The sequence below is a fragment of the Mesoplodon densirostris genome, chromosome 7 (assembly GCF_025265405.1).
Source record: "Mesoplodon densirostris isolate mMesDen1 chromosome 7, mMesDen1 primary haplotype, whole genome shotgun sequence".
NCBI lineage: Eukaryota > Metazoa > Chordata > Mammalia > Artiodactyla > Ziphiidae > Mesoplodon > Mesoplodon densirostris.
In genome coordinates, this window is record NC_082667.1 from 32607107 (window position 1) to 32619438 (window position 12332).

General features: G+C 37.7%; 1 protein-coding gene across 1 annotated transcript in view; it reads left to right on the top strand.

The window, feature by feature from the left end:
* Positions 1-325: 325 nt before the first annotated feature.
* The window catches only part of SLC5A12 (solute carrier family 5 member 12), a 43145-nt gene continuing 31138 nt past the window's right edge, over positions 326-12332 (top strand). The window contains exons 1-4 of the mRNA XM_060104572.1: positions 326-664; positions 7433-7498; positions 8956-9007; positions 11427-11494. Coding sequence (XP_059960555.1) covers positions 326-664; positions 7433-7498; positions 8956-9007; positions 11427-11494 — 525 coding nt within the window. The remainder of the gene's footprint in view (positions 665-7432; positions 7499-8955; positions 9008-11426; positions 11495-12332) is intronic.

A 12332-nucleotide genomic window follows, 5' to 3' on the forward strand; every position in this document is an offset into this window, starting at 1 on the left:
GTTATTAATTTCAGAACACATCTGAATTACTTCTCTGTGACATATGCTTTAGCAGAGGGAAAGACATCTCCAGGCCAGGGTCAGATTTCAAGTTCTCATCTGTTGGTACCACTACCAGATCCTTCTTTTTCATCAACTTTTGAGATCTTCCCTGAGTACAACTTGGTTTCCGAAGTGCTACACAAGTGCCTCTGGTCATCATTCTCTTCACACAACCACAGTCTCCTCTCCTGGAAAAGCGTCTACTCTACTGAGCTTTGCTTTTGGAAAGAACTTCTCCCTGAGACCAGGTTGAGAGCAACTCTCTGGTGCCATACTTCCCAGCATGGAGGTGAAGAACTTTGAAGTTTGGGATTATGTAGTCTTTGCAGCCCTCTTTGTCATTTCCTCTGGAATTGGGGTGTTCTTTGCCATTAGGGAGAGAAAAAAGGCAACTTCAAGGGAGTTTCTGGTTGGGGGACGGCAAATGACCTTTGGCCCCGTGGCATTGTCTCTGACAGCCAGCTTCATGTCCGCTGTCACTGTCCTGGGGACCCCGGCTGAGGTCTACCGCTTTGGAGCATCCTTCATCGTCTTCTTCATTGCATACGCATTTGTGATCATCTTCACATCAGAGCTCTTTATCCCTGTGTTCTACAGATCTGGCATCACCAGCACATATGAGGTAAGACAACTACTTCCTTCATTTTCACTTTGGGAGGTAGTTGCTGTTTCCTCTCCACTTGAACATGTTTTGTTATTCTTACTTTTTTCTCTAGTGATACACATTGTCTTGATGATAACACATGATAGTTGAAAAACACTATTTTCAGGGCAATTATACATCATGGGAAAAAATATTGCAGTGTTATTGGGGAAAGCTTAAGCTTTGGATACAGATACACTTGTATCCAAAGACATCTACAGACACCTACACCTTCCATCTGTAGAAGAGAAATAACAAAGTCAAGCCCACGAGGCTACTTCAATGATTAAATGAGAACCTGTAGGTAAACATCTAATATACTGTCTAACTTGTAGGAGATTCTCAATGAAGGAAAGCTGATATTATTACTTGTATTATTATTAACATCAGTATTCTGAAAAGCACGAAGAACATTGTGTATTGTCACTTTTCAGCTAAGAAAACTGAGATACAGATAGATGACTTAATCAAGATTGTACAGTGGCTTGTACAGTTTTAGTAAAACAGTTAAGTTACTACATTAAACCAATTGCAAATATAAAACTGAGGAGATTTGAGACAGTACAGATAGAGGACATATAAGCTTTTCATTGAATTTAATTTACCATTTACCTTTGCCCTTTACATATTTTTTAAATTGTAGTACCCTAATAAGAAGAAATTCAGATTGTGTAAAGTACATATTTTGGGACTGCCTCTTTCTTTATAAGAATTAGCAGTGTGGCATAGGGGTTAAAGGCATGAACTTTAAACTCAGGCTACTTGGCTTTGAATACTAGCTCTGCTGCTTAACTAGCTGCATGACTTTGGGAAAATGACTTACCTTCTCTGTACCTGATTTTCACACATGTAAAATAAGAATAATAAAACTACCTATCTTAAAGAATGTCTGTGAGGAATAAATGAGTTATTATATGCAAATACTTTTAACAGAGGCTGGCAAGTTGTAAATGCCATGGAAGAGTTTTATATTATTTATCATTATTGTTCTTGTTGTTGTTACAGTCCCCAAATTTCTACCAATCTCTGTACAGAAACTTGAATTTATGTTTATTTGTTCATCGTCCATTTTCTGCTACCTAGCCATAGATATTCTTACCAGGGTCTTTTAAAGTAGTAAAAACTCAAAGGGTAGAGTCTATTTCTCGACCTCTTGAATCTGGGAAGGCCTTGTGACTTGCTTTGACCAATAGCATGTGGCAGAAGTGATGTGTGAATTGGGAGCTTAAGTCTCATGAGGCTTATAGCTTCTGTTTTTGCCTTCTTGGAATATTGTCCTGATATAGCTATGTCAGGAAGTGGGTCTAGTTGTTCCAGCTTCTGGAGGATGAGTGAACAAGTAGAGAAGAACAGAAGCACACTGGCCAGCAGCCAACACCAATCACCAGACATGTGAGTGATGCCATCTTGGATTTTCTCCCCCAGCTAACCTTCCCATTGATTGCAGCCCCATGGCAGCCCTGGAGAGTCATGTAGAGGAATCACCCAGCCAATCCTAAAAATTGTGAGAAATATTAAGTCCTGGTTTTTAAGTCATTGAGTTTTGGGATTGGCAATAGCCAACTTATTTAGATGCTTTGATATGCAGGGGGATTTCAAGACGAATCTATGTCATCTGTGCTACTTTGTCACTCTCCTCTCCTGTGTCAAAGCATAAGGAACTGTTCTCACCCTCAAGTTATAAATTAGGCTCAGCTCATTTGCAATATCATACATTTACATTATCTCCACTTGGACAGTTTATAATTGGTCTCATCATGTTGTCTCCGCTTCACTTAGAGTTACTTTCTTCTTTCTCTTATTAAACATTAATAGATCCAGCATGCTATTATTTACCCTTAACACTACCTTGTGAGCTGATGTCTACCTGCTTTCTCATTTTTCTTGGACTTCTTAAACTAAATAGTTTCTGAACTACTTACTTCTCTCTAATCCAGACTTTTTCATTATAATGCCCAGGCTACTACTTCTTCCATAGTGTTTTCTAAGCATAGATTATACACTTTTTTTCTGTAAATTGCTTTCTTTTTAGTTCTCCTTTAAATTACATTTGTGGCATTTTAGTAATTATATTTAAAATTTGAGAAATTAGATGTGTAGGTATAAGATATCATTATTGAGTATTATTTCAGTATAGTAAATAAAGTGACAAAATATTTGTTGTAAAATGGATATTTAGGGTGTGATAGGGTCTAAACCAATGTTATGAGGCCTTTTTTAGGTCATTATAAGGATTGGTTTTTACTCTCAGTGAGATGGGTCATTGCACTCTTTGGGCAGGAGAGTGCTCTAATGTGATTTGTATTTTAAGAGTATTACTCTAGCTGTATGATGAGGTTAATTATAAGGTTTTTACTGCTGAAGCAGGGGGTCTAGTTAGGAAGCTATTGCTGTAATCTAGGCAAGAATGATGGTATTAGCATGGAGACAGAGGGGATGATTCAAGTGAAATTTTGAAGGTGGGGGAGGAGGTGCCAGGATTCTTTTATGAATTGCATGTGGGGAGTGAGACAGAAAGAGGAGTCAAGGATGGCTCCATGATACTTGAACCAACATGAAAAGTGGACTTATTTCCTGAGATGGAAAATAGTGTGGCTATATCAGGTTTGGGGTTTTGAAAATAGTCAAACATGAAGGTAAATGTTATCTGTGCTATTTTTAAAAGCAAGCACAAAGCATGTAACTTTTCTGCTGAACTTCCATTTTTACTTTGGACTGTAGTTAAAGCTATACACCGATCCAGGATGACCACTGGATATGTGAGTGAGTGAATACAATCTTTCAGATGGAGAATTATGCAGTTCAACTAGTCTCTTATTTCATGGATGAGAAACCAGAGGCTTAGATTATAGAGTGAGATAGTGGCAAAGCTCAAACTAGAATTCAAGGTGTCTTACTTCTGATCTAGTTCTTTTTTTTTTCATGTATATTTTTCTTAATACTATCTCTCTAGTTTGACTGAATTGACTGAATTTAGAGGAACTAAACTGAGATGTTAAAACCACTGACTTTTGCAGATTCCTATAGCAGTTTTCGCACTAACTTTCCATTTTTCAGGAACAATTTCCCCTTTGCTTTCCTAGACTTCATATGCCAAACAGTCCCAAAGCCAATATCACATAGTTTGGGTTTTGCTACATTTCTCCACTTCTGATATCACATTTTATATCAGTTATCTATTGCTGTGTAACATACCATCCCAAAATAAATTGCTTAAACCAACAATTTTACCTGCTCACAATTTTGTGGATCAGTGATCTGACCTGAGCTCAAGAGAGTCTAGTAAGACAATAAGGTTCTTCTGGTCTTACTTGGGGCCATCTCTGTAACTGCCATCAGCTAGTGGGTTGGTTAGTGGCTCGTTGGTCTAGGGGCACTCAGATGGGACAGCTTGTAGCATACTACACTTGGTCTCATCCTCTAGTAGGCTATCCTGGGTTCTTCATGTGATAGAAAATGAATCCCTGTCAACCAGAAGACACAGCTCATTACACAAGCAATTTTGCAGTCTCCACTTGAATCATATTTGGTAGAAATATCACTGTCTTAAGTTGTGTTCCCCCAGAAGCAAATTCTGAGACAAGGAGTTGAATGCAAGTCATTTTGGAGGGAAATGATTTTATTAAGCATTGGTAGACAAGTGGCAAGTAAGACATGGAAAAAAAGGAAGCCAATAAAAGGTATGTTTTTGAGCAGGTTGTTATTGTGAGCAACTGAGGTTCTATCTCACTGGGGATTTCTGGGGGCAGTACAGATCACATATCAGGGTTGGCCTCCTTGAAATGAAAATAACTGGGATTTTTTGGTCCAACTTCCTTTTGTCACTGGCTGAAAGACAATGATAACACCCCCAAGCACTTCTAGTCTGCCCTGTGCAAGGGGTGAGATAAAGCCCTCAAGCAGAAAATCACTGTGCAGTTAGATGCTATCAACATGTACTGGGACAGAGAGTGCCAATAAGCTCCAGGGGTCACACCCACAATGACTACTACAGTCACTAAGATCCCACTATATTCCTGTCCCTGCACTTGACATTATCGTACACTATACAATTAGATCTTACAAATGCCAATTTTAGAAAGAGGTGGCCATCGTTTAGTGCAATAAACTAATCTTTCCAAGGACATGTGATTTGAACCTATGTTGTCTTCAGCTTAAAAGTTTTGCACTGTGTTTTATCCTATGATAGCTGAGACTTTCAGTTCCTCTCCCAGTGACTTCCTTACTTCTTTAAAAATATTTTCCTCATACCTGGTACCCTCAGTCACACACCCACTGGATTATTACCTGACTCACAGTGTACTGAATGTGTTGTCTGAAGAAAGATGGTATGAAAATAAGGTGGTTCTTTCCTTGGGGGAAGGGTTGAGCAGTAAATTGGGAGATGTGGATTAGAGTGAAACTGAGTGACAATTCTGTCAAGAGGAGTCTTTTCTAGGGTTTCAAAGAAGGTTCCACCTTAAGCCATCAATCAACACTTACTTATGTATCATTTCTAGGAAAAGGACACATCAGTAAACTCCTGGGTTAATCAAAATGATTTTTCTTAAATTAGATAAGAAAGAACTACTGCCAATTAGAAATTACTACCAAGAACTACCACCAGGATATTAAGCCCTCAAGTCATTTGTTACTTTTAACATTTATTTTGTTCATTCAGTACATGTTTATCATGCACTGGAAGACAAATACTAGTGCCTTCTAGAATACTTGTTCAGGAATACCTTTCTTGACTTCCAACAGTAAATCAGATCCATCTGTTTAGTGTGTTCACAGCTCCCTGTAGCTTTTCTTTTAGTACATACCATCATTGTAACTTTACTTTAGTATAAATTTGTTAATGGTCTCCTCTAATCTGTAAAATCCTTTGTGACATGAACTATATAATATTTGCTATCATTGTATATCAGAATGCCATATAGAGGGAAAGCAATAAATATTTGTTAAATGAATGAATACATGAAGGACGAAGATAAAATGAATAAAATAAGACCCTGTTTACATGTACCAGGGAAAGTAAGTGTGGTGGGCTGAAAAATGCATCCCCCTCCCTCTAAAAATCATAATAAATGTTCTAATCCCAGGAACCTGTGACTGTTACCTTATATGGTTTAGAAAAAGAGATCTTTGTAAAGTTAATTAAATTAAGGATCTTGAGATGGAGAGATTATCCTGGTTTAACCAGGTAGGCCTTAAGTACGATCACATTTATATGAGGAAGGCAGAAGGAGATTTGATAGACAGAAGAAAAGGCAGTGTGACCAAAGAGGCAGAGATTAGAGTGATAAAGCTAAAAGATAAAGGACTGCCTGCAGCCACCAAAAACTCCAAAGAAACTAGAAGTAAATTCTTCCCTAAGACCTCCAGAGGGAGCAGAGCCCTGCCAACACTTTGATTTTGGCCCAGTGAAATTGATTTTGAACTCCTGGCTTCCAGAACTGTAAGAGAACACATTTCTGTTGCATTAAGCCACCAAATTTGTGATATTTTGTTACAGTAACCACACGAAACAAATACAGTCAGATATGTGAATCCAACACTAAAATACAAGGCAGCAGGTGATCAAGTGTTATTACATATGAAAGAAGTTTAATATAGTTGCCCTAAATGCTCAGAGGAGAAAGTATGAGTAGGACTAGGAATGGCAATTGGGCTATCCTTTTTTTTGTTTGTTTGTTTTTTAACATCTTTATTGGAGTATAATTGCTTTACAATGGTGCGTTAGTTTCTGCTTTATAACAAAGTGAATCAGTTATATATATACATATGTTCCCATATCTCTTCCCTCTTGCATCTCCTTCCCTATCCCATCTATCTAGGTGGTCACAAAGCACCGAGCTGATCTCCCTGTGCTATGTGGCTGCTTCCCACTAGCCATCCATTTTACGTTTCGTAGTGTATATATGTCCATGCCACTCTCTCACTTTGTCCCAGCTTCCCTTCCCTCCCCATATCCTCAAGTCCATTCTCTAAGAATTGGTGAATTTGGAGAGAGGGAGGCTCTCTCACACTGAAAATCTGCCTACACAAAGGACAAATTGGCAGAGTACAAAGCATGCTGGTTGAATTATACATAATGATTTTATGTGGAGAATAAATCATGTGAGGGTTAGTGATGTGAGCTAAGACAAGAAGGGTGTGGATCAGAGAGTAGAGGGTTTAGAATGTCAAGCCTGAGATGTGCATTTTGTTTTGTCAATGATAGGGAATCACTGGAAAGTTTGAGGAAAAGCATGACATGACCAGAGTTCTGCTTTAGGAGAATCAATGCAGCAGGTGTGTGGTTGGTAGAATGAGTGGGCAAGGCTTGGAATTAGAGAGGTCAGTTAGGGGTCTACTGCATTGATCTGAGAAAGAGGAAAGGAAGGCCTGAGCTGAATCTGGGGACAGTGGTGATATAAAAGGAAATAATGGCTTTAGCATATCCACTAAGAAGAGCCCTGGATAATGAGCCAGAAAATCTGGTTTTTATTGAAGCAATAACAATTTTAAAATAAAAAACATTTATCTTCTCTGACCATCAAGGGAAGCTTCAGCAAAAATTGAGTTTTTCTATATCTTTGACTTTAAATAATCCAAATTTGTTTCCAAATTTGCTTCCTTTTCTTCCAAGTACAGCTAGCGTAAAATCATGTTATAAACTGAGCACCAAACTCAGAGAAATACCAAGAAAACAGAAAACCTTCTTAGCAGCCCTTACATAAAACTTGCTGATTCTTTGCATGTCCTTCTCTCTGTTCTTTCTAGTACTTACAACTACGATTCAACAAACCAGTTCGCTATGCAGCCACAGTCATCTACATTTTGCAGACGGTAAGGCGTAAGGGTTGCTGCAGAGGTGGATTGGGGAGTGACAAGTATGAGTTTGTTTATTTCAGGGGGCAATTAACACAATTAAAAGAAAGATTCAACACTAAGAAGAAACTACTTTCTTCTAAGGATAGCACTTTCAAGACAAGTGATTATATCAAGGTATTTCCACATTTCATAGACCCCATATATCTGTACAAATAATGACAAACAAATATATATATATATATATATATATATATATATATATATATATATATATATATATAAAATAAACCACCAAGGGAAAAAAAGCTTTTTCTTAAATTTATTTTGAACTCTTATTTAACCTGTTCAAGTTGCTTTTGATATGAAATGATCTGGTAACTAATTCTGTTTTGTTTTGTTTTTTTACTAGTAAACTATGTTGAACCAGAAATACCCGTTTTGTTGAAAATCTGTTTAAGACTATACTCTCAAACTAATATTCCCACATTCCCCTTTTGGACTCCTCTCCTGGGTTCTAGGGTGCCCTCTTTCTGCCCCACACTTGCCTGTGGGACACCCTCAATGCATTTCCCGTGACTCACCAAGAACTTTCTGCTAGAAGTTAACTACCTTCTCTTTTCTTAATCAAAACTCCCACTCACTGACTGAAGGATTTAAGAACAAGAAAAGGAGGGAAACACTGCTCCTTGACCTGTCCATAGGTATTTGCCTTTTAAAACCCCGCATGGGGGCTTCCCTGGTGGCACAGTGGTTGACAGTCCGCCTGCCGATGTCAGGGACACGGGTTTGTGCCCCGGTCCGGGAGGATACCACATGCCACGGAGCGGCTGGACCCGTGAGCCATGGCTGCTGAGCCTGCGCGTCCGGAGCCTGTGCTCTGCAACGGGAGAGGCCACAACAGTGAGAGGCCCGCGTACCGCAAAAAAAAAAAAAACCGCATGGATCTCTAAATGGTGAAATTTCATTTAAAATTAAATGGGACTCCATCCACTTCCATCAGTTCTGGGAGCTTGAAGATATACCCCCTATGAAGATCACCCATGTTGGTAGTTTTCCCTGCATGGTGCTCTAATCACGGATTATTTCCATCTCCACTCTAAAATTTATAGTTCAAATTGCTAAAATGTGTTTGTGTCATGGTGATATGTGTATGATGGGGTAGTGGAAGGGTGAATCAAAAACTTAACTTGAACCGTATTTTCATATCCTTCAGAAATATACCAGATCTAGCCATAAAATCTCAAAATATGCCGCCGTCTTAAAAGTCCAACACTCTTCCTCCATCGCATGATTATCTCTTCTGCAAATTAGTTACAGTAGCCAAGGATTTCAAAACAAGAGTGCATGGGATTGAAGTGTTTGATGAAGAAGTTTAAGGAAATGTAGCTCTAAGGTCATAAAGAATTTTTTAGGCAGGCTTACTTTCTGTGTCACTTTTCTCACTGTTCACCTGATTCTTGTCTCTCCCCCAGATTCTCTACACAGGAGTGGTGGTGTATGCTCCTGCTCTGGCCCTCAATCAAGGTGAGCTAGCGACACTCTCTTGCACTGTCCCCCATTTTTATACATGCCTTGTCACCTTGAGAAATGTACACACAACATCTTGTTGAGGAGACATTCCTGTGGTTAGGGTGCTTGAATTACTGTAGTTGTCACAACATAAAGCTCTATAAACTGAACACTGAAAATAATGCAAATAACTAGTTACTTGATTTTATCCACATGGTTCCAAACACCCAATTTGATTATTGCTTGTTTTCTAATCACTGAAGTTATGGCAATTTTTTTTGAAGTATGGTTGATTTACAGTATGTTTTGTTAGATTGTTCATCAAAGTTATTCAGTTGTATATATTTTTTCCAAATTATTTTCCATTATAAGTTATTACAAGATATTGAATATAGTTCCTTGTGCTATACAGTAAATCTTTGTTGTTTATCTTTTTTTTCTATTGGAGTATAGTTGCTTTACAATGTTGTGTTAGTTTCTGCTGTATAATGAAGTGAATCAGCTATAAGTATACATATATCCCCTCCCTGTTGGACTTCCCTCCCACCCTCACCCACAATCCCACCCATCTAGGTCATCACAGAGCACTGAGCTAATCTCCCTGTGCTATACAACAGGTTCCCACTAGCTGCCTATTCTACACATGGTAGTGTATATATGCCAATCCTAATCTCCCAATTCATTCCACCCTCTCCTTCCCCACCCCCCATGTTCACACGTCTGTTCTCTACATCTGCGTCTCTATTCCTGCCTTGCAAATAGGTTCATCTGTACCATTTTTCTAGATTCCACATATATGTGTTAATATATAATATTTGTTTTTCTCTTTCTGACTTACTTAACTCTGTATGACAGACTCTAGGTCCATCCACATCTCTACAAATGACTCAATTTCATTCTTTTTTATGGCTGAGTAATATTCCATTGTGCATATGGACCACACCTTCTTTATCCATTTCTCTGTCATTGGATATTCAGGTTGTTTCCATGTCCTGGCTATTGTAAATAGTGCAATGAACACTGGGATGCTTATGGCTTATTTTATGTTTATTTATTTATTTTTTTATACAGCAGGTTCTTATTAGTAATCTATTTTATACACATTAGTATATACATGTCAATCCCAATCTCCCAATTCATCCCACCACTGCCACCCCCACCCCCACTCTCCCCCTTTGGTATCCATACGTTTGTTCTCTACATCTGTGTCTCTATTTCTGCCTTGCAAACCGGTTCATCTGTACTTTTCTTCTAGATTCCAAATATACGTGTTAACCTACAATATTTGTTTTTCTCTTTCTGACTTACTTCACTCTGTTTGACAGTCTCTAGGTCCATCCATGTCTCTACAAATGACCCAATTTCATTCCTTTTTATGGCTGAGTAATATTCCATTGTGTATGTGTACCACATCTTTAACCATTCATCTGTCTATGGGCATTTAGGTTGTTTCCATGACCTGGCTATTGCAAATAGTGCTGCAATGAACATTGGGGTGCATGTGTCTTTTTGAATTATGGTTTTCTCAGGATATATGTCCAGTAGTGGAATTGCTAGGTCATATGGTAATTCTATTTTTAGTGTTTTAAGGAACCTCCATACTGTTCTCCATAGTGGTTGTATCAATTTACATTCCCACCAACAGTGCAAGAGGGTTCCCCTTTCTCCATACCCTCTCCAGCATTTATTTTTGTAGATTTTTTCATGATGGCCATTCTGACTGGTGTAAGGTATGTATAGTAGTGTATTTCAGTAATCCCATACTACTAACTTATCCCTACTCCTTCTCTTTCTCCTTTGGTAAAAGTAAGTTTGACAATTTTGTATGGTATATACACAACCACTAAATAAGGTCATCTATAATATATGGTCCTTTCTCAGTAATCTTATGAAGTAGATACTCTGAATACATGAGTAAAATGTGCTTGTAGTAATTATTTTAAGATTTATACCTGACCCCTTTGAAAGAATAGAATCCTAGGGAAAAAAAGGAAAGAAGAAACAAAAGTGAAAGAAATTTCATAATAATACCTGTAATATTAGAAGTCCTCAGTACTCAGTTTAATTGTGCTATGTGATTATAATGAGAAATATTTATTCATGGTCAATGTTTAGGTGGTTTCAAAGTACTCAGACTAAATTTGTTAAGAAAAACAAACAAACAAACAATTGGTGCAGAGATTGGAAGCTCCAGAATCTTAAGAGGAATAATTTGACTTTTAGCATTACATGAAAATTATGGGCTGGGTTGAGGTATAATAATGTACTAAAATAATCTTTATCAGAGGTGAGAAAATTTAATGAGACAACTCTAATTTGATTTCTGTTTGTGCACAAAGAACACAGACAAAAATATTGTGACTTTTTCCTCATAAAGTTTGTTCTAATACTTTCCTTAGAGAAACTTCTTTCAATATTTTTTCTCCTTTTGTAGTGACTGGGTTTGATCTCTGGGGCTCTGTGTTTGCAACAGGAATTGTTTGCACATTCTACTGTACCCTGGTATGTATCTAGCTGTGAAAAAATATTTAGCACTATCTCTTAATATGGGATAAGGGCTAATTTCCAACAACAGGGCATCTAAGTATAGCAGAAATTGCTATCCCACAATTAAATAGAAATATGCTGGCTTCTCTGTCACAGTTTCCAGAGGAAGGTGCCACTGTTTTGTTTAAAATTCTTTTCAGTACCAACCATTAATAGAATTTGGGCTCTGGACTCATTTGAGAAAGCCATGGCTAAGAGAAGATTTAATGACAGAAATATCTCCGTGCTCAGAGGGTAGGTGACCATATGCAACTACTGAGAAAAAAAAATGTGCTCATTAACAGTGATTATAAACCATAGGTAACATTTATACTTTACTGTCTACTGGTTGAGGAATACAAAATGCATGAATGAACGATCAAGGATGGCTGGTATTTTGTAAACTTGAGGATTCCACAACTTGTTTTTGTCTCTTATAGATGGATAAGTTTGGATTACATTTAACATTTGGTCTTATACCTGGTCAGTTTTAACTAAGGAAACTGGGTGGTATTGGCAATTATATTTATATAATTGTTACAATCTGTTTAGTTCAACAAACGTTCATTGAGCACCTATTATTTGCCATGCTCTGCAATAGAAATCATTATTCTTCTGAGTCATTGGTACCATATATGGAGGCTTTAAGTAACCAGTTAAGAATATGGTAATGGTCCCCAGATAGTTGGATTCTCCTTCCTCCTTTACAGAGAAAAATAAAGTAATTGATATATTATCATATAGCACCATCCATGTATTTTGGCCTTGTGTGCATATCACTTACTCTTTTAACATATATCATGATAACATACAA